At 39.8% G+C, this 22,293-nt stretch overlaps 1 protein-coding gene across 11 annotated transcripts in view; it reads left to right on the forward strand.

Moving 5' to 3' along the window:
* Nucleotides 1-22,293, forward strand: part of Med12l (mediator complex subunit 12L) — a 346,663-nt gene that overhangs the window by 306,013 nt on the left and 18,357 nt on the right. For 7 of the 11 annotated variants that reach the window (XM_076574135.1, XM_076574139.1, XM_076574140.1 and 4 more), the window contains 5 exons: nt 1,458-1,614; nt 6,469-6,701; nt 17,697-17,786; nt 19,277-19,506; nt 21,103-21,259. In XM_076574135.1, the coding sequence (XP_076430250.1) occupies nt 1,458-1,614; nt 6,469-6,701; nt 17,697-17,786; nt 19,277-19,506; nt 21,103-21,259 (867 nt within the window). The remainder of the gene's footprint in view (nt 1-1,457; nt 1,615-6,468; nt 6,702-17,696; nt 17,787-19,276; nt 19,507-21,102; nt 21,260-22,293) is intronic. The other 4 variants (XM_076574141.1, XM_076574134.1, XM_076574137.1 and 1 more) reach the window with 2 other exon arrangements.

Here is a 22,293-nt window from a genome sequence, read left to right on the forward strand (position 1 = left end):
TAAAGCTTTTGATTTTCCATTCTCAACACATAATAACTATTTAACCTTAGACTCCAGTAGTGGATAATACTGAGTAACTAAGCCTCATAATTTCCCTGGGTTTAAAACTTTAATTTTTCAGGGGTATATGATTACACCGTCTTAAACACTTTTATTAATATAAAAGGTATACTTAAATATCTCATCTGAGTGATTGATATTTGCAGTGAAGTAACATTAAAAAGTTCCTTCCGCTTTTCTCCAAATGAATTTGCATCTGGTTTACCCCTACAGAGTGGTCCTGAGATTTCTCTCTTTGCCCTTGTATCTTCTACCCCCTGAGTAGTCTTTAACATATTTTCAGATCTTATAAAAGATAAAATAAACCTAATTTCAAATCATCTCACACCCTTTCTCTTTCTTTTCCTTTCCAGTACCAGAGGCCTATTAGATGATAATTCAGAAATTATTATATAGAATATGAGATGCAATATTTAAAATAGATTTTTCCTTGAAATTACCTGGTTTTACTTGAGAGAGAAATTTCAGGTCATTTTCTATGGAGTACAAGGATGTTCTTGCTTGTTGGGGAGGAAGTACTTATTGTGGGTACTCAGCAGTTCATGAGCAATTATCATTACATTCACCTTCGTCAACACTGAATCATCCTAGCTGATAGTTTGGTAGTGAAGAGACTTTTAGAGATGGCTCCTGTCACTTTCAGATGCCACTGGAACACCAGTGCCCACTCCCAAACCTGGGACACTCTGGCCCACCATACCACATGGATGAGGGCTTCTTTTCTCTTCACATGCAAAAGACTTATCTAAAGACCCTCAGAACCCTCCTCCTGAAGCTGCCTCTTCCCAGTGGGATTACATCTTTTTGCCCAGTTCAGGGATACTGAGATTTTCATTGCCCTTCATCCTCAAGGGCCATGCTAGAAAAAAAAAGATGGATGATGAAGGAGTTGAGACATTCTGGTGTGATCATTAGAGTCAGTACCTGTTATAAGGAGAAAGCATGGGGATGTGGGGAATGGCAACTTATTTTGAGGGCTGTCTTGAAAGCTGTGGGTAAGACACTGTCAAGGCCTGGAGTAGTTCTGAAGCACTATGGCCCTTTCTGACACAATTCTTATTCAGACATGTGCTTTTAGCTTTTTACATGTCTGCTGTGAGGAACTTCTTTGTGTGTGTGGTGGTGGGGAGATGGTACTGGAGATTGAACATAGGGCCTTTTATGTGCTAGGTGAATATTATTACTTTTTAAATCAAGGAAAAATTTTAATTCACATGAGTATTTTCCAGGAAATGGGTTACCATTTGTGTTCTCTCCCTTCCCTTTCACAAACTATAGCCTTGAGTCCTGGGATGGGATGATTCCTCATACCTGAATAGGAAAAACATATATTGATTAACTGTGTGTGGTATATTAAGTTCAATTTTCTTTAAAAAAAAAATATATTTCTGTTGAAGGAGTATCAACAGAGCAACATCTACCGAGTGCCTCCTAATTACTCGCCCATGTCCTCCCAGATGATGCATCATCCGCAGCCTGCACTGTGGGGTTACAACCTGGTGAGCCAGCCCCAGCAGCCCAGCTTCTTCCTTCAGAATCAGTCTCTGAATCCAGGTGGGTATGAGGCAGGGAACACTGGCAGATCACTCATCAGCAACTTGAGGACAGAAACTCCTTGCTTTGAACCTTTATCCTCCACAGAATGAGACTTCGGATAATCCAGGACTTAGGTGCACTTGGTTTTTCTTTTTCTGAAATAAAGCTTCAGCTACACCCAGTAGCTTAGTTCTGTTGTCCCAGCTACTGTGTAGAGGCTAAGACAGGAAGATCACTGAGCATTGTTAACCTAGCAAGAGCTTGTCTCCTTAGGTGATAAATTAATATACAGCTGAAATTATATGCATGGATTTGGATTACACAACTTGGTAGGAGATTGCTATGGCCTAAAGTCTGAGCTACCAAATATAATTCCCGCATGCACTTTAAAAGATCAGGCGGTATTGTATCTTTCCTTTCTTGCATTGTAAATATTAAAATTAAGTTATGAAGCAGATCAGAAGTTTGGTTTGCCTAGAAGATTTGCAAATTAACACAGAAAACTACCACAGCCATAGTAATTATTCCTGATTGTAGTATTGCTTTGGTTCAAGTACATCTTACAATCCAAATGAATACTTTCCTAGATAAAAATGCTTACTAATTAGAAATTAATTTTATCTGAAAATATGTTTTTAAAGGATGAAAAAGTTAATTTTTTGCACATATACATATGTATAGATTCATAAATTTTTACCTATATGTATATACATGTGCATTTACATTTAATGAAAAATATATTTATAGCCTTTATAACATAGCTCACACAGCAGACAGGTTCAGTACATGATCTGAACATCTCCTACCTCCTTATACTTGTACTTGATGCTTCCTGTGCATCCAGGCTCCCCCATCTACAGGCTCATCACCTGCCTCCAAGGCGTTTGATCTGATACTTTCACAGTGAGGTCCAACCTACCCGGCTGCTCTGTTCAAAGTTGTAATAACATGCTTTTCCTAGTCTCTGTGCTTCCCTCTTCTGTCGTATAGCATTACTCGCTTGAGAGGCTTAGCTTCCCACTCCAGACTGCAAGCTCTGTGAAGACAGGTACTTTTTATCTTGTCTTCACAATGGTGTTCTTACAAGAAGAACAGTGTCCAAGTCTTAAAAAGAGACTGTTGGCTGCATATGGTGATGCCTGCCTGTAGTTTCAGCTATTCAGGAGGCTGAGTAGACTTCTGCCTTTGAGCCATAGCAAAAGCTTGAGTACTCAGAAGGATGGTTCTGGGTTAAAAGCGTGAACACCCTTTCCTCTGTCCAGAGGGATTGATACACACACACACACACACACACACACACACACACACATCCCTGTGTGTGTCAGAGAAGTTTTCAGCTTTTAAGTTTATATTTAGAAAGCAAAGATTGTTTAAATTTTTTAGCTTGTAATTATGATAGTAATATCCAGTGCTTTACCAAGGGTACATTAATAGCTTATTAGAACTCCATTGATTTATATGTTAAAACTGAACTTTTGAAGTCTTAACATCGGGTATCATCTTTAAGTATCATTTTTCACATACCTTAAGTCACTTCCTTAGACTCTCACAACTTATATTACATACCTTCAATCACTTTCTTCAGATCCTCACAACTTATATAAACTTTAAACCTCCCCCTCCCCCATTATCATGAGACTTAGGGTGTTGATTACTGAGAGCTGCCATTGAAAAGCACATTCTTCTAAATAAAGGGACAGTAAAAACTAAATTTTTACTTTGTATTAACTTGTTTTTACATTGAAACTTGTTTTGTGAGTTTATCTTTTTCAATGTGAAACCTATAAAGGAGGTAAACCTGCCTGTGGTTCTGCCTCTCTCAGCAGGAGACCTAGTAGCTTTAGTGAAGCAAGGCCTGATTTTTTGCACATGAAATGAACTGACCAGGCAGTTGCAGCCTTGCAGGGAGGAGCTGGCTAAGGTAGGCTTAGACTGCTAAACTGATAAAGCTAGGGCTCCCCATCAACACTGCCAGAGATCTGAGAAGGGTAGATTTGAGCGGGCGTAGAGTCCAAATGGCCTCTGTACCAGTTAAAATGGCAGAGACTTATCTGCTGCCTGGACAATCAGCCAGGGTTCCTCAGCAGTGATCTTCAAAATTTTTCCTGTGGAGGATGAACTTGGGAAAACTGAGGTAGAGTAGAACAGTCAACCCAACAGTGTCCACAGTTTGGGTAGGGCCCTGGAGGCAAGCAAAGCATTAGAAAGTTTTTTGCCTAGTGATCAGCATTACGGAAATCCAGTTGGATTGTCTTTGGACACATACACTTCTCATCTGTACACATCAGTGTGGATGGTTTAAGAAAATAAAAGGGAATATTAAACACTAAGTTCAGACTAGAACTCTGTAGAAGGTAAGAAAAAGTCACCATGTAGGAATACACAGAACATTTTAGACAGATTATAACGTTTTTTGGTTGGCTCAGAGGTTCAAGGTTATAGAGTTAAGAAAAATAAGAGAAATAGACTTTAGTCTGATTTTCGGTTTTCCTTTTTCTGTAATGAGTGTACTGTCCTCAGTTTAGGACTGCGGATTGTTAGTAGCATTTCACATCTTGCTGCAGTAAAGTGACTTAGACGCGGTTACTCAGTTGCTATTATTTTCAGATGTCCTTCTCATGCCTCTGAGTGACTAATGGTCCTATTGTTTCCTGGGCTGCTGAGTCCTGAAGGTTGGCCCCCAAACAAGTGGATTTAAAATGCTTTTCTGTCATACATACTGCTTGATTAAAAAAGAAGAAGAAACATCTTTTGTGAAATATGTGCTTAGAACGCTTCCTGTTTGCATATATCAAGGAATATAGATTCTCTGAGGGAAGAGTGACATTTTCTGTACAGCCATCGATTGTAGAAGTTTTTCTAATTCATAAAGGCCTTGACAAACTGCAAATGCAAATATCTTTAGGATTTTCGTAGTCTTTTGAGCAATAGCAATTGAAGAGATGTTTGTAGAATTTGAAGTCCTTAAGCATTTTAAGTTTTTAAAGTGTTTTCATTTTTCTCCTTTACAAAATAGGCATTTTCTTTATTTTTAATATATTTAATTAAAATTACATCACTTTTCCCTTCCCTTTGCTCCCTGCAATCTTCTCTTTACTCACTCTGATCCTTCCCATGCCCCCTCCTCCCAGCACCTTCTATCTCATGTCACCCCTACTTCTCAAATGGATGGCCTCTTTCCCTTTGATTATTATACATATACAGCCCAGATGCACAAATCTATGAATACAGCATGCTGAGTCCATCTTTGTTGTTTGCGTGTATGTGATTTCAGGGCTGACCACTTTGTAATGGATAACTAATTAGGAACATCGATCCTGGGAAAGGCTACTTCTTCTTCTCCCAGCAACCATTATTTGCCTATAATTCTTTAAATAGAGATTGGATTTTTTCCCCCTGTGTATGTTACCATGTTTATTGATACTGTCATTGTTCGGGTCTTGTTTAGGCACCCATTTCTAGGAGATTTTATCTCCGATCAGATTTCTGGTCCTCTGGCTCTTACAGTTTTCCCTCTTGCTCCTCCATATTGTTCTATGAGCCCTAGGTACAGGAGTTATGTTGTAGACGTATCTGTTGGGGCTGGCCTCCCACAATCGGTTAATCCCCTGCATTGCATCCAGTGGTGTTTTTCTGTGACAATCTCCATTTGCTGTAAGCAGAAGCTTCTTTGATATGGGTGATAGCTGCACTCATCTGTGAGTGTAAGGAAAAGATTTAGAATGCTGTACGAATTGTGCTGGTCTAGGAAAGTGGTGCTAATGGGTTCTCTTCTAAGACCCGTGACCTCACCAGCTCATGATAGTTGGCAAGGTTTCTATACCCGGTGTGATGCTCTCCTTAAGTCCAGTAGCTACTGGTAACATGAGTGCCACTATTGCACCTTTTTTGTAATCTTACCATGCTGGTCACTGTTATGGTTCATAGGACTTGCCAGTGCTATGGACATTAGACCACAGGAAGGAGAAAGCTTTCAGGTTAAGTCCAACTTGAATCATCTGAATTCTGTGCCTTAAGTCTTCAGCTCTTGAGAGGCAACCAAAGGTAATAACAATGGCCCATATTGTTTTGAAGTCATTTGGACTACTCTAACCAACAAGTTGAATGGAGAGTTTTCATACCTGGTATTGGGGTATGGCTCTTGTGGGGAGCATTGTCAGCCCAAGTGACATAATTTAAGTGAGTTCTCTCTCTCTCTCTCTCTCTCTCTCTCTCTCTCTCTCTCTCTCTCTCTCTCTCTCTCTCTCTCTCTTCCTCCCTCTCCGTGTGTATGCAAATATATATGCACATATACATACAAGGATGTAGTATATATAATTTCAGATAAATATAAAATCATATGATTCCTTGAGGCTTTATCAAACAACCTTGCTGTTATTTGCCCCTCTTCCCTCCTCCGCATTTTCCCCATTTCCAAACTAGGCCTTTAAATTTTGCCAAAGGAAATGTTAAATGATACAGCCTTCAGATCTCTTTAGAATAGAGAAAGCTTCTATGCCTAGCTTATGAAACTTGGCAAAATATAGCACAAGGCATGCTTTTATCAAGTAATATGTACATCCTGAGGGATGTACTTGGCTTACCACCCACATGACCAAAGTTTTATGCTTACTCATCTTTGTTTCAGGCATTACATTTTATCCACTGAAATGCAGCCTCCATATAGCAGCTTTAAAGTATTATTATTCATGCATACCATTGCTTTTTACTTTTGGAAATTAGACAGCTCTTAACAGAATGTTAATGCTTAGTGCTGGGAGGGTAATATATCATTTTCTACATTGCTCATAAAGTAAGAAAGGTGAAATTTCTTGTTGTGATCAAAGAACACATGTTGCTTTTGAAAACCCTTCCTTTTGGTTGCTTTTATAGGTGGCTCCAGGTTGGACCCTGCAGGCTCCTTTGTCCCAACCAATACGAAGCAAGCTTTATCCAACATGCTGCAGAGGCGCTCAGGTGCCATGCTGCAACCACCTTCCCTTCATGCAATTACATCTCAGCAGCAGTTGCTACAGATGAAACTTCTGCAGCAGCAGCAGCAACAACAGCAGCAGCAGCAGCAGCAGAGGCTTCTCAGGCAGGCCCAGACTCGACCTTTCCAACAGGTTTGTTCAAAGCCAGCCTTGGAATCCTCCTCATGTGTGCCCCTCCTCTAGCTAGGAATGAGTTTTGGGTGTGGTGCATAGTCTTGCTGCTTACACATCTCTGTACATGTGTGGTTAGAGGGATATTTCCTTCATAAAGGTTTATAAATATTCTTCCCCTTTTGTATTTCACTATTGACTTTGGGAGGAAGCCAAAAGTGCTAAGGACTTTGTAATCATTCAGAAGTAGGCCTTTTACCTCTGAGGTAACCTTTCCAGCTCTATTTTATATTATTATTTACTTGGAGATTTTATATTCATTTTAGCATTACTTTTATGCATTATCCTCAGATTTATTACTTAATTTTGTGCCTCTAAAGCCATGGTGTTTTTCTCCTTCATTGTTTTGTTAATTCAATAAGGACTGCATCAAACAATAAGTAAATTATAAACAGTGGTCAGTATATGGAATTTGTATATGTGTGTGAGGTGCTTTGGGTTATACCCAGGGCCTCATACATGCTGGGTAAGCACTTTACCCCTGTAGTATATGCCCGGTGCAGAAATATTAAGTTTAGTTTTTGGTTTGTTTGTTTGTTTGTTTATTGGTGTTTTTGTTTGTTTGTTTTTTGGTGTTTTGAGACAGGGTCTCACTTTGTTGAGACTGTGTCTCAGTATGTAGCTCTGGTTGGCCTGGTACCCTCTATGTAGATCAAGCTGGCCTCAGATTCAGAGATCTACCTGCCTTTGCCTCCAGAGTGCTGGAATTAAAGGAGAGCCTCACTATGCTAAGCTTTTGAGTGTAATTTTTTTTTTTTTGTTTTTGTTTTTTTTGTTTTTTCGAGACAGGGTTTCTCTGCGTAGCTTTGCACCTTTCCTGGAGCTCACTTGGTAGCCCAGGCTGACCTCGAACTCACAGAGATCCGCCTGGCTCTGCCTCCCAAGTGCTGGGATTAAAGGCGTGCGCCACCACCGCCCAGCTTTGAGTGGAATTTTTTATTGCTATTTCTGATATTATGCAGTGTAAGTCACCATTCTTTCTAGACCGTGATTGTATTGAACAAACAGTGATAAAAATGACCTACCTTGATATAGACACATGAAACCTATATATCTATACAAGTGAAATTTGTGCATGAAAAGAGTGAAGTAGAATTGCATCTCCTTTTTCTAGTTTATGTATATTTTTGTATTTCCCAGTTGCACTGTTCTGATGATAATATCTAGCAGAGCACTTACTGTGCCCAAACAGTCATGAGCGTATTAAATGTAATAGTTCTTTAGATCCCGCAGCAACCCTGTGTTTAGGGAGTGCCTTTGCCACTTTAATTATGTTAGCCAGCCTACATGTGTGTCCTGCTTGAAGAAAAACAAGAAACTCTACAATAGCCGGAATTCCCATATTTTTGAGTTGCCTTGGTCTTGCCTTTCCAGGCCTGGTTCCTTTGTAACTCGGCATATCCTCATTTCCACCTGGTGATAGGAAGAGGTGAAGAGGTTTTTTTCTGCTGTCTGAAAGTTGCCTTTTAAACTGTGCTGTAAACTGGCCTGTGTAAGGATATTAAGCAGAAGTTATTATGGGCCTAGGTTTTCCCTGACTTCACCAGCTGCTTGAAGTCCTTGGATACTGGGCAAAATGGGCCAGAGTTGCCTAGTGCACACACAAATGAGAGCTGGAGTAAAATGCTTTTAAAATATTAGTGATTTTGCTTAAATAGGCAACATATTTGAGGCCATTTAAAACTTTATTGCAGTTTTAGATGTTCTTGGAGGGTGAGCAGACACAATCATTCTTTTTTTTTTTTTTTTTTTTTTTTTTTTTTTTGAGACAGGGTTTCTCCGTATAGTTTGGAGCCTGTCCTGGAAGTCACTCTATAGACCAGGCTGGCCTTGAACTTACAGAGATCCTCCTGCCTCTGCCTCCGTAATGCTGGGATTAAAGGTGTGCGCCAATCACCACCACCCGTTTATCTTGCTTCAAATTCCTAAGAGGAATTTAAAACATAACTAGGAACTGATAAACCATTCCACTAAAATGAACTTGTCTTCTTTTTAAAGTAAAGTAAACTAAATAAGCTTGCCTCTTTATGTTTTACACCAGCTTGCTCTTTTATCACAATGCTGAACTTTTTTTAATTGTAGCCCACTTTCAAACTCACTGCTGAATTCAGCTTTGGTTACTGAAAGGGGTTCTGAGCACTGGAGAAAGGGTCACTGGCACACAGGTAAACATGTTTTTCCTCTAAGGTTCACTTCCCAATATCCATGACAACGAAGGAGTTTAACAAAACAGTGTAGTCAAAGGTATTGTTGCAGGCCAGTGACCTAAAAGGCACCTCTGGTGGCTTCCTCCAAACACTCAAACATACCTCAGTGTCTTTTTTTCTCCTGCAGAATTGTGGTAATTCTAAGCACAGGAACTGATAGACTGTGTGTTTTCATACTAATTCTTCTGTGCCTGCACTTTGATTTTATTTTGTTCTTCATCCCAGTTGTTGTAACTTCCAAGGTCCTAAATGTCATCTTCAGATAGTAAATCAGCTTCATAGTATCAGCCAGCTCCTCACATTCTTCAACAATGAAAAGTTCCCAGTGCCTTCCTAACCAATAACAAATTCGTCTTCTGAAAGAGGGTTTCTCTATGTAACCTGGCTGCCCTGGAACTCACTCTGTAGACCAAGCTAGCCTCACACTCACAGAGGTTTGCCTGTATCTCCTGAGTGGTGGGATTAAAGGTGTGAGCCACCACCACCTGGCCAGATAAACCTTTTTATATCATTATTCTTCATGTATTGGCCAATGGAGGAGGAATATGAAGTCTTTTGGGGATCAAGCCCAGGCATTTGTGTAACTGCCTAGGCAAGTGCTCTACCATTGAGCTAAATCTCCAACCCCTCTCAGAAGAAAGAGAACTGCATAGTTATGTAGCCATGTGAGCAGGAACCCTTTGGGATAAACAAGATACACATGGAGTATCTGCATGGTGCTTAGGTGCTTTTGTGTGATGGTGAGCTCCTCCCCTGTCTTCTAATAGGTAGTTGTCTTAGTCACTGTTCTATTGCTGTGAAGAGACACCATGACCAAGGCAGCTCTTACAAAGGAAAGCATTTAATTGAGACTTGCTTACAGTTTTAGAGGTTTAGTCCACTATTAGCATGGCTGGGAGCATGGCAGCATGCTGGTAGACAGGGTGCTGGAGAAGGAGCCAAGAGTTCCACATCTGGATCCACAGGCAGCAGAAAGAGAGAGAGAGACGCTGGGTCTGGCTTGGGCTTCTGAAACCCCAAAGCCCACCCCCCTCTAAGTGACATACTTAACCCAACAAGGTCACAGCTACTCTAACAAGACCACATCTCCTGGTCTCTCTCTAGTAACACCGCTCCCTAATGACCAAACATTCAAATATATGGTCCTGTGAGGGCCATTCCTCTTCAAACCACCACAGTAATATTTGTTATTAATATATCTGGAATATAGCCAAATATGTTGTAGAGAGAAAAGAATCCCCTTTCAATAATCATTTGAAATCTAGAGTAAAGGTAGAATTGTGTGAAATGTAAATCATATTGATAACTTGTTACAGTCCGTGCTGGACACAGTAGGCTTTTCTAAATGCTAATCATTTCATGAAAGAAAAAAAAAAAAACCCACAAAGTTTGTTTATTGCTGGTCTTGGAATTCTGCCAGACACTTCCTAGGCTCAGCTGTGGCTGCTTCTGTAACTGTGGTTGTTGGCATTGGACTTCAGAGTCTTTTTTTTTTTTTCTCATCCTTTTTTACCTACCAAACACACATTAGAAGTCTAGGAGTCTTTAAGAGATGAACCCATGCATGATTTCAAGAGCCAGTCTCAGATGTCAAGAGCTTCCCAGTAGCCTTACCCTCAGCAGTGTGATTTTCGCCCACACCGTCCTGCCTTAGCTGTCTGTGTGAGTGCTTCTGGAGTGACCTCTGCTCTGGCCATTTGGAAAACTTAAATGCACAGAAGACATAAGTGTTGGAGTCTGTAAGCATCTCAACCCTTACAGAGTGTCTGCAGCCTCTTCCCACTAATAAAGAGATGCTTTCTTCAGAATCCTGCTCTTTACGTGATACAAGGTGAAATTGAAATACATTGTGAATAACCTAGTCCCCTGGAAGGCTAGACATGAGCTTCAGTCAGTTGTGCAGTTTTCTGTTACAGACAGCCCTTTATTTCCTTATGAATGTCTGAAGTTGCTGTCTTAGTCTCTAACTACTTGCTGTAGTGCTAATAATTGTAACTGGGTGTCTCTTACAGCAATAGCCCCTGTTGACATAAACAAAGATGGTTCAGCAAAGAAACCTGTTTTTATTCTTCTGTTTCTGATTTTATCCCCAAAGTGATTGACCTCTGTTTTTGTTCACTATCTCTTATTTATAAGAGCTTCAGTATGTGTTACACACTAGCACTGTGACTCCATTTCATCCATTAGCTGGTACTAATACAGGAGTAGTGTGATTGCACAACTAATGATTTAATAATATTCTATATTGGTGCAATACCTTTATTTGCATATTCCAACGTTGAAAATACCTCGACTATGACATGCTGACTGCATAGGCAGTTTCTCCAATGGTGGTTTTGGTAAAGCAAGGTTTGGAAGCACTTCTAGACTCTTTAATTTTTCTTGAGAATTTATGCTTATGAAGAAGTAAGCATGTAAGGATTTTATTTACCAAAAGCTTGAATTAAGCATTATTATTGTCAGGCTGATAATGTCCAAAAGAAAACAATTTGCATGGATCATTTGCCAGTCCTTCAACTATGTTTGGCGGGGGGAAAGATGTTACAGCAGGCAAAATATTTTGTTTCAAGTCAAAAGAATGTTCTTTGTTTTTCTATTCATTCAAAAAATAGGAATTCTTATATTTTCAACTTTTAACGTATTTTGTACTACTTTCCTGTTTTAGGAACATTAAATAGTTATGTGTAGGCATGTTAATAGACTGTGTTGTAGAGAAGGCATGTATTTGTGGTATGTTTACTTTGGAATGAATCTGGCGGTTTTAGCAATTAATGCTGGTATCAATTGATCTTAGTTAAATTATATTTAAAGTAAGGCTTTCTAAAAACACCGTATGTGTGTAACTTGTCACTAGGACCTCATATTTCTCTGTCCGTTTTCTGTAGTTTAAACAGACCAGTCTCCTATGATGACCATAACTTTTAGTTCATATCATGTATATCATTTCAGCTGTGGACACCCAGTAGATTTCCAAATGAAGATTCATAAGTAAAACTATTTTTGCTAGGGCATTCATTAACAGTACTGGCTTAGGTTGTCGCTATCATCATCATCATCATCATCACCACTAGAGAATGCTTTTTATTATAGCAAAATATGCATAAGATAACATTTTACCACTTGAATAATTTTTTTAAAATTTTCCTCTATTTTTCTTTCATTGAAAATAGATCATACAATGTCTTCTAATTATGTTTCCACTCCCCGAACTCCTCTGACATCCTTGCACTCCCCTCCCCTCCTAATCCACATCCCTTCTGTCTTTCCCTAGAAAACAAACAGACCAAAATAGGACAAGCAGCAGTCAGACAACAGCAAAAGCACAGCAAACACACCCTCTGCACACTAGGAATCCCCTAAGGACAAAACAGCTGGAAGCCATTATATGTACGCAAAGGACTTGTAAAGTTAAAAAGAAAAAATGCCCAGAGGAAACATTTTGAGACAAATCCCTTCCAAAGATGCCACCCAGTTCATTGTTCATTTTGTATTGGCCATCTACTGCTGGGCATTGGGCCTGCTCTTAGAGTGGTTTTTATACCCAGTGAGACTCCTTTAGAGAGAACTAATTTTCATTTGTGAATTGTTATCAATTGAAGACAACTCCTGGGTAAGATATGGAGGTTTATGCCCACTTCTCTAAGCGCTGGGACCACACTTGCACAGACCCATGCAGGTCCTGTGTGTGTCGTCTGTCTCTTGTGAGTTCATATATGCACAGACGTGCTGTGTTTAGAAGGCCTCGTTTCTTTGGTGTCCTCCATCCCCTCTGGCTCTTAAAATCATTCTGCCTCCTGTTCCTTGGGGTTCCCTGATACTTCAAGTTAAGGATTTGATTGAGACATCCAGTTGTGAAAAGAAACCATATCATCGACAATAGCCTGAGTTGCTTGGGTGTTCCCATGGATCCCCTTGAGCTAAAAACTCAATTAGATGTGACCCATTCCCCGAACTGTAGGCTTCCTTTGGTGATGAGAGATATCCAGATGGGACTTCTTCTCACCCGACCTCCGTTATCTGGCAATTCCATTTAGATCATCTTCCTATATGTATATGTTTTATGAAGCTTCTATGTATTAGGTACCCCTCAAATAGTACATAGTTTTATCTGTCTCTCCCCATACTTCCCTTCTCATCCCCTCTCTCTTTCCCCTCCCCACTTGATCCTTCCATTTTTCCTCCTCCACCCCACTCTGTTCATCCATAACTATCTTTTTTATTTCTCTTTCCTAGGGAGCTCCTTCCCTACACCCTAGTCCCTTATTCTATACTTAAATCTGTGTGATTATATGGATTATAGCCTGCTAATTGAAGATGTTAACATCTTAACAATAAACATCCACATATACATGAATATATATCTTGTTTATCTTTTGGGTTATCTCTCTCTGGATGATTATTTTCTAGCTCCATCCATTTACCTTTGAATTTTATGATTTCAGGTTTCTGTTTTTTTGTTTTTATTTGTTTCCTTTGGGGGGGGTTGCTAGTGTTTTTTAAAGCAGAGTAATATTCCATTGTGTAAATGTATGATATTTTCTTTATTCATTCATTAATTGATGGGTATCTAGGCTGTTTTCAATTTCTGCCTATTATGAATAGAGGAGCAATGAACATGGTTAAGAAAGTATCTCAATACTGGAATACAGAGTTCCTTGGATATATGACCAAGAGTGATACCCCTGGATCTTGAGGTAGCTTCCTGAAGAACTGCCACACTGATTTCCATAGTGACTGGATGAGTTTGCACTTCCACCAGCAATGGATGAGTATTCCCCTTACTCTACATCCTCACCAGCATGAGCTGTCATTACTTTTATTGATATTGGCCATTTTGACTGCTGTAAGATGTTTTGATTTGCATTCCTTTGATGACTAAGGATGTTGAACATTTCTTTAAAAGTTTCTCTGCCATTTGCATTTCATCTTTTGAGAATTCTGTTTAGATTTGTACCTCATTTTTAAATTGGGTTGTTTTCTTGATGTGCAGTTTTTGAGTGTGTGTGTTTATATATACATATGTATGTATACACACATATACATGTGTAGTTGCCAAAATTTTTCCCATTTCTGTAGGATACCTCTTATACAAAGGACAGCATCCTTTTCTGTACAGAAGCTTTTCAATTTCATGAGGTCCAGTTGATTGCTGATCTTAGTGCCTATGCTGTTGGTGTCCTGTTTAGAAAGTCTCTCCGTACCAATGAGTTCAAGGCTATTCCCCACTCTGTTCTGTATTTATTTTCTCTTAAAAAAAATCCAACTGTTTTTTTTTTTTTTTTTTTTTTTTTTTTTTTACAAATTGAAATAAGATGTTCCTGGCATTGTTCTTACAAAAAAAGAAAGGAAGGTAGGAAAAAAAAGAAAGAAAAGGAAATCAGGAATCTGCTTTAGTGTGGTAGGGGAGTGATTAAGATATTTCCCTTCTAGATGCTCTATGTGATGCCAAAAATATTCAAAAACAACTTGGTGAGTACCAACGAACTTGTGATGTTTTTTCCCTCAGGGAGAATATTATAGACCTCTGCTGACCTTGGATATGGGGGACAGGACACAATATGTTTACACATGAATAGATCATCTTCAGATACAAATGATTGGCATGAATTTCAGAATGTCAAACTGTAGTTTAGTTTTCCTCCATGCTTCTGTCTTACAATTTATTTTTATTTTTTTGTGCATTAGTGTTTTGTCTATGTGTGTGTGTCTGTGTAAGGGTGTCAGATCTCTTAGAACTAGAGTTAGACAGTTTTGAGTTGCCATGTGGGTGCTGGGAGCTCTCAAACACTGAGCCATCTCTTCCATCCTTTCCATGCTTCTTAGAAAGTTTGTGACACCTTTATTTGAGTTACTTTTGTGATCCTTTTATGTAGAAAGTAATTTATGCTTTGTTTCTTAAATTTCCATAGCCTCAGCTGCTATTTGCCAGCAAGCATGTCACCTGATGACTGAGACAGATCAACATGATTAGTCACAGTGTATTCCATATTGATGTTTAGTAATCAGAGGAGGATCAAAGCATTAGACATGCCTTGTGTATGTGTGTGTAGCTGTGCATACATTCTATTTCCTGATGACTTGAAAAGGCTTGGGTATGGTCAGCTGTCATTCCTAGGATTCTAACTTACATATAGTAGTTGAGTGTTCTTTTAGTCTGCAAACATGGTATTACATGTGTGCTTATCCCCTGCAGAAGTCCAGGACTACTTCAGAGACCTTATATGATACTAATGTCAAGAATTATAGATCAAAGGAATGATATTAAAGATCTGTGGTTGGTTTAATGGTTCCTGAGCATGGACTTTTGAGGATACTGGGAGAAGATAAGTTGGGCTCCCAATGACCCCAATGTGGGAATCTGGGCAACTGTTCTTAGTTTCAACTATATAATGACAGGGTTATACTTAAGAGAGTAATGAGAATATCTTCTTGGGAACTTACTCTAAAAGGCTAGAGTCTTACTAAAGTGGTCAGATATAAATACCATAGCAGATATACTCAGAAAATTGTGTTTCACCATGTCTAGATGAATTTAACTCATAAATGAACCCAAGCAATTTTCTGCTTGTGTGTGTTTTTCTTTTTTTCATTTTATTTAAATAGTTTTTTTCCCCTACAGTATATCCTGATTATGATCTTCCTCTTTCTACTCCCTCCAGTTCATCCCCACTGCCTTTCCTATCTGGATCCAACCTTATTCTGTCTCTCTTTAGAAAACAAACAGGCATCTAAAGGATAATAATAAAATATAATAAGCTAAAACAAAAGCAAACAAATCATAATATGACAAAAACAAAGAAGAGAGCCCAAGCAAAGGCACAAGAAACAATTATAGTCACAGAGACCCACTCCTTTACACAATTGGGAATCCCATAAAAACATAAACCCAAAAGCTTTTATACACACACACACACACACACACACACACACACACACACACACAGAGAACCTATAAGTATTGGTGAAATTATTAAGGCCACTTCACATAGTTAAAAGGGAGGTTTATTTTGTGGGATAACTTACAAGTGAAGGGATAGTTTACAGGGTCTGGGGAAGATGTAGTGCAGTCCGGCAGTGTTCTCTGGAGAACTCTGCTCGGGCTACCTCCAGCGTCCAGAGTCCAGGAACCAAGAGAGCCAGCACATCCAGATCTTGGGTCTTCAGGGTCCTCCCTTGGCCCCGTCTTGTAGGTGTAACAGTCACCAAAGCCTCAATGGGGCTTGGAACTTCCAGATCAAAGCTGGAATAGGCTACCCACTACATATAGGGTAAAAATAAATAAATAATATAAAATGGAAATGAAATACAAATTTTTAAAAGTCCTGACCTGACATGAGACAAAAAACCCCTAAAGATGCCATTGAGTTCATATTTTGTTGGCCATCTACTTATTTTCATGTGGAGAATAGAGGACTCCACCATGCCATGTAGAATACAATTGGTTTCAGTATCTCATAACAACTACAAAGATACATTTTCCTTTAGATTTGTTATGGGGCTGTTTTAAGTCACTAGGCCTTAAAGAGTAAGTACCCACGGGCATTTAAGTACTCTCACCCTTGGCATCACCCTTGGAAGTATCTACTCCAGTGGGGATGCTCTGGCTTTGGGGTCAGATCACTGGAGTTTAGGCATGTCTTTGTAGCAGCCCAGGCCTGACATATGCTGCATTCTTAATATGGTTAGCATTGGCGTACTCCTACCTAAATTACATATTTATCCCTTCTCTTGGTTAGAAATATTTTTTTCCGAAGCACACTAAAATGGTTTCATACAACTATAATTTAGCACCTTTTTTTTTTTTATTGTGAGACAGTAGTAAAATACACAGTGAACTTATTATTTCCTGACAATTAAGTCTTGGGAAAATCCAGGGATGGTGAGAAACTAGGCTTATTTTTCCTGTAATTATCACTGCAAGCTTCCATAAAATAACCTCTGTAACCAGAACATAAAGCTCATGTATGTCTGTCCATATTGCCTAATGTTCTGAAGACCAAAGTATATTAAATTAAGACTAATTAATAGAAGTTATCTGGCTTTATTCTACATGTAGTTGGTTGGAATTACATTTGCTATTGACGTGGAATATTTTCATTGAGTATACCTTACCATCTAGTCTTAGTAGGTATTAAATTTTCCTCAGATTACATGGCTGAATGCAGTTTTTAGATCACTGTGATAGCACTTCATTAAGAAGCCCTGGGTTGCCTAGAGAGAGGTCTCAGAGGTTAAGAGCACTGGCTGCTCTTCCAGAGGTACTGAGTTCAATTCCCAGCAACCACATGTAGCTCACAACCATCTGTAATAAGATCTGGTGCCTTCTTCTGGCCTACAGGCATACATGCAGGCAGAACACTGTATATATAATAAATAAAGTTTAGAGGAAAAAAAGATCTAAAAAAAAAAAAAAGAAGCCCTGGGAATTTTATATGTGATGAATATATACCATGACCTCTTTCTCCACTGGACTTGGGTAGTGCCTGTGATGGAGAGTCACATGTTAGAGACTCTTCCCTACCCAGAAAAGCATTTATGCCCTTCTAGTACCTAGAAGGTCATTTGAGAAACTTCACTGAGAGGCTTGCTGTTGGTAACATTTGTAGTCTGAAGAAGAAGTCGGTAGTCTGCCCACATGGGGGATTGGGAGAAATCACCTTGAACGCGGTCTGATATCTGTAAGTTCTCTATTCAGAAGGTCAAATCAAGCACTTGGAGTTACAGACTTGGTCTTGATTTTGTTTTCCAGGGCCAGCCAGGGGACCAGGCTGCTCTCTTTACTGCACAAGCACGGCCCTCCCCTCAGCTCCCTCAGTATCCAGGGCTGCAGCAAGCACAGGTACCCACATTGGCTTTGAAGCAGAGCTGCTTCCTTGATGTCTTAATGGTGTTTGTTAGGAGTAGGAGATCAAGGAAACTGGTTATCAACTAGATCTAGAACGTGCTTACTTCTGCTTCACCATTTCAGATCAGTAATTGTTGAATAAGTCTAAGGATTGACCACGAAATTCCTCAATTAGAAATGTAAATAAATTCAGACTTCTTGTCTACTGATGAAAGATATTGAAGCACTTAATCCAAGGCAGTGGCACATACCTGTAATGTGCACCCAGGAAGCAGAGGTAGGAAGATCGAGGCCAACCAGGCTTGCATAGTTAAGACCCTATCTCAACTAATTAATTAAATTGTTTAATAATCTCAGAGTTATTTATGATATAATATATTATGGCATAATTTGTTGTAGAAATTTTATATTCAAAGATAACTTCTGTGAGGAACCACAGTAGAGCAAGATAATGGGTCTTTGAATCAGGTCGCAATATAAGTGCTGTTGACTCAGTAGCTGTAAGGCATGTATGTTTCTCTGAGGTTTATCTTCCTCTTTGTAAGATCAAGAGAAAAGCTGTAGGATTCAAGTTGATGTATGGGATTAACATACTAACACAGTAAATGCTAAACAAATGGTGCACTTACCTTTAAACAAGGCAGGCTTTTATCCATGCCCTCCCCCTTGTAGTTTTATTATTTCTCCATCCTTACACCCTTATGTCGTTCCTCTTATACAAGAAGGTCTGGTGTAACAAGACTTGTATTGAGGCTGGCAGTTCATTCCGTGTAGACAGCTGAAAGGAGAACCATGATTGGCTCACACAAGTCCTGAGTCTGGGTTCCTGTAGGCTGTTGCATGTTTATTATGTATTACTCTTGTCTTCAGAGTCACAGTCCTTAAACTGCTTTAATATGTAGTGTTTCGAGGATCCAGAGGATAGACAGCATTCTGTTCAGTGAATTGTTATCTTCTGATCCAGAAAACTCCATGTTTGTTTCTTACATAGGTGTCCTCTATTTTAGAGAAATAGGTACTTGTATTCATGGGAAAGTATACTCTGTTAATTTAATGTTCACTGGGCTGGGACACCTTGTTTGGCCAACTTTGGAGATGATACTGATATTGTTTGGGTTTTGTTGGATGTTGCTGCCATCTGTGCACTGAATGTGTAGATACCATGCTGATTATTTCTATTTAGAAAGATGCCTTTCCTAGCCCAAAAATAAGCAACTCAACTTAAAAGCCAAGTAAATATTCACCTATTTTGAACTAGAGATTTCTGCAAAATTGTTGCCCAGCAAATCTAGACTGTGGGTTTCTGGCTAGATTTCTTGCCTACAGAGCAGCCATCCTCATATTTTGAGTCCTCAGAGTCTGTGCAAACCATGAGTTTCAGGTTGGACCTCCTGGGTTTATTTTCTTGCCCCTCTCCATTTCTTAGCGATGGGACTATGGATGCTAATTGGAGCACTGATTTCTTCCTTTGTGCCTTCCTGCAGACCATGCCCCAGGGCTACACAATGTATGGAACCCAGATGCCCTTGCAACAGGCGGCTCAGCAGCAGTCTGGTGGTGTGGTCCTTTCCCCGAGCTACAATTCCAGGGCCTATCCAGCTACACACTCCAGCCCAGCGCTGATGGAAAGACTCCGACAGCTTCAGCAGCAGCCAAGTGGCTACGCACAGCAGCAGGCCTCACCATACCTGCAGCCCGTAGCTGGCTCTCAGAGGTGATACCTGTTGAAGTAATTGCAATAGTAAACCCTCTCGGCCTTGGCTTTGTTACACTTCTTCCAGGCATTTGACACTGTGACAGTTTTTTGAGCTCCTCTATTTGTGTCCTGACATCTCATTTTTATCAACATGCAGTAGAGGTTCCAAATTCCTTCATTCAAGAACACTGTGATTTTGACTCACTTCTTCCATTGTGTGCTGCGTAAGATTTTCAGATGATACCCATATGTTAGCTCTAGTGTTCTTTCTTTTCTCCTTTTTCTCAAAAGACTTTTTTTTTTATTAAAAGTGTCCAAGAAAACTATTGATCATTGTTAGCAGTGCCTTTACTAGAATTTGCTGATTGGAACCATACAATGTATGTTGTAGTACTGATTGTAGATGGTGTTTGACCAAGTTTAGTTACAACTTAGTTTCTATCTTTTCCACCTCAGTGATGACTCATGATAGACATTTTGGTTCTTTTAATTGCATCCCTTCCACACAGGGTGTGTCTGTGCTGCTCATTTGTAGCTGCTATCCATGCATGGCTAAATTTAAATGAATGAAAATTGGCTTAACATTTAGTTCTGCAGGCACATTAGTCACATTTCAAGTGCTCATTAGCCAGCTATGGCCAGCATGGCTAGCTTTGAGGTCCATGGTCTGTGCGGCGACATGGAGACATGGTGATTATGGTGATTATGGAAGCCCCATGTTCAACTAGATGCTCTGCTCTCTCTTGAAATTGTGTTGTTTGGACCAGGGAGCCCTGTGGTTTTGTTTAGTTCTAAGATCTGATAATCATGTAACTAGTCCTAGCAGCAAAAGGCCATGTTATGGGATGGCACCAATGAAAAATCATTATCATTTATCATATTTCGCAACCCCATTGGATAGTATAGTTCAGAAGAATTAGGTTTGTAGAGTTCTGCCTTGTAGAGTGGAGAGCAGCGTAGCTCCCGTGTGTTACTGTCAGAGACGACCCACATGTCTGCTCAACTACTCCCTGAAAATTAGGAAGGTGGATGGTAGCACATTACAGGAAATAAGTTAATTTGTAAAACATGCATTGCATTTGCCATCTTTATAATAAGTAGCGGCATAACAAAGCTCAATAGCTTGGGCTTCAGGGCCCAAAAATTCCGGGTTCAAATCCCACCTCTGTCATGTGTTTTCTGGGTGACCTTAGTTTTTTCTCTTATCTCCATTCCTTCGTTTTGAAAGTTAGATAAGAAAACTACTGACCTCACACAGGGATATGTAAGGAGTAATGAAATACTATTGTTCAGCCTTTCCACTTGTGGCCTGCTCCAAAGTAAATAGTAACTTATTTCGCTTACTGCTAACAACTATTTTTTTTTTAGAAATAATTTCTGTATGATTGCTACTTGGTCTGAAGTAGTATGCTTACTATCTTCTTCTTCTTCTTTTTTTTTCAATGTGGTCAGATCTGTTTTCTGATCCTCTGGCCATTTCCCATTTTTAATTGTACACATGATTATTGAACACGAATTGTTTCTTGGTGGATGTGTATAAAATGCTGGAGGCACTGATTGACACTTCAATGGTACGCCTGGTTCCTGAACACAAGTTGCATTATTCTTTGCCAGACTGAACCACCAGGCTCTACAGCAGAGCCCTCTGGTGGGCGGGGGAATTGATGCTGTGCTGACTCCCGCACATCCCAACCTCCCCTCGGTGCCCCTGCCTCAGGACCCAATGAGGCCCAGACAGCCGCAAGTTCGACAGCAGCAGAGACTCCTCCAGGTATGGGGCAGGGAGGTGAGGGCAATGCCATCCCTTCCAGTAGTGCAGATGCAGAGTTCTCATAATGAAAGACACTTCAGGTTGCAGTATTCCGTTCCAAGGAGCCCTGTGTATTTGACACTAGCAGCTTAGCTAGTACACTTGAGTCCAAGAATTTTCTTCTCTCTGTACCTGCCAGACCATGAGCAGGAGACTCCATTTTACAGAACCATTTCCTTTCCCCGAAACTTCAGGTGGGGGGCTGGGGAGGCACATAGAGGCCTTAGTTTAAATGTGAACCTCAGCTTGCCTAGTTGCTAATTGACTAAGGGCCTACAATTTGAATGCAAAATTTCATATACATGAGGGAGAAACAGACAGGAGCAAACACAGTTTTCAGCCATTTCTCCGATGTCCATGACATTGTGTTCCTACCACAATCGACTCTACTTAAGCCATGGCTTACAGAAGCGGAGGTGACATAATTCAGAAGGCTCTGTGTTAGAATCCAGAAAGCCATTACTTGTTTGTTCGATATAAATACTTGAGACTTCTAGGTAAACAGTTTCTCCCTTCAGCACGTTCTTATTTCTTATTTTCCTTGTTCCAGCATTATTGTGGATGGAGGATGTGGCTCATTGGTAAAGCACCTTCCTGGCATGTACAAGGCCCTGGGTTTAATCCCCAGCACTGGGATGAAGGATGAAGGGAAGGCTGGCAGGCTGGCTATTATGTTAAATCTGTGCCAATTTTTTTTCATTATTAACAAGTGATGTTTTTGTGTTGGAGATTTCTTGATAAGACTGTTAAGTGGAGTCTTATTTCTAGTCCAAAATGAGGTACAGCTTTATTTTATGTACCTACATAGAAATACTGGGAAATGTGGAATCTGGTGGAACAGGGTACGCACACAGGAAGAACTGTCTGTTCTGTGAGATAAACAGGCAAGAAAGCAGTCATGCAGAAAGGAACACAAAGGAAATTGTGTGTCTCAAATTTCCCATTGGATAGAGAGAAGGAAAAGAATAGTCCCCCTAAGAATTTCAGTCATAAGC

Source organism: Peromyscus maniculatus, chromosome 6 (genome assembly GCF_049852395.1).
Source record: "Peromyscus maniculatus bairdii isolate BWxNUB_F1_BW_parent chromosome 6, HU_Pman_BW_mat_3.1, whole genome shotgun sequence".
In the NCBI taxonomy this organism is placed as follows: Eukaryota; Metazoa; Chordata; class Mammalia; order Rodentia; family Cricetidae; genus Peromyscus; species Peromyscus maniculatus.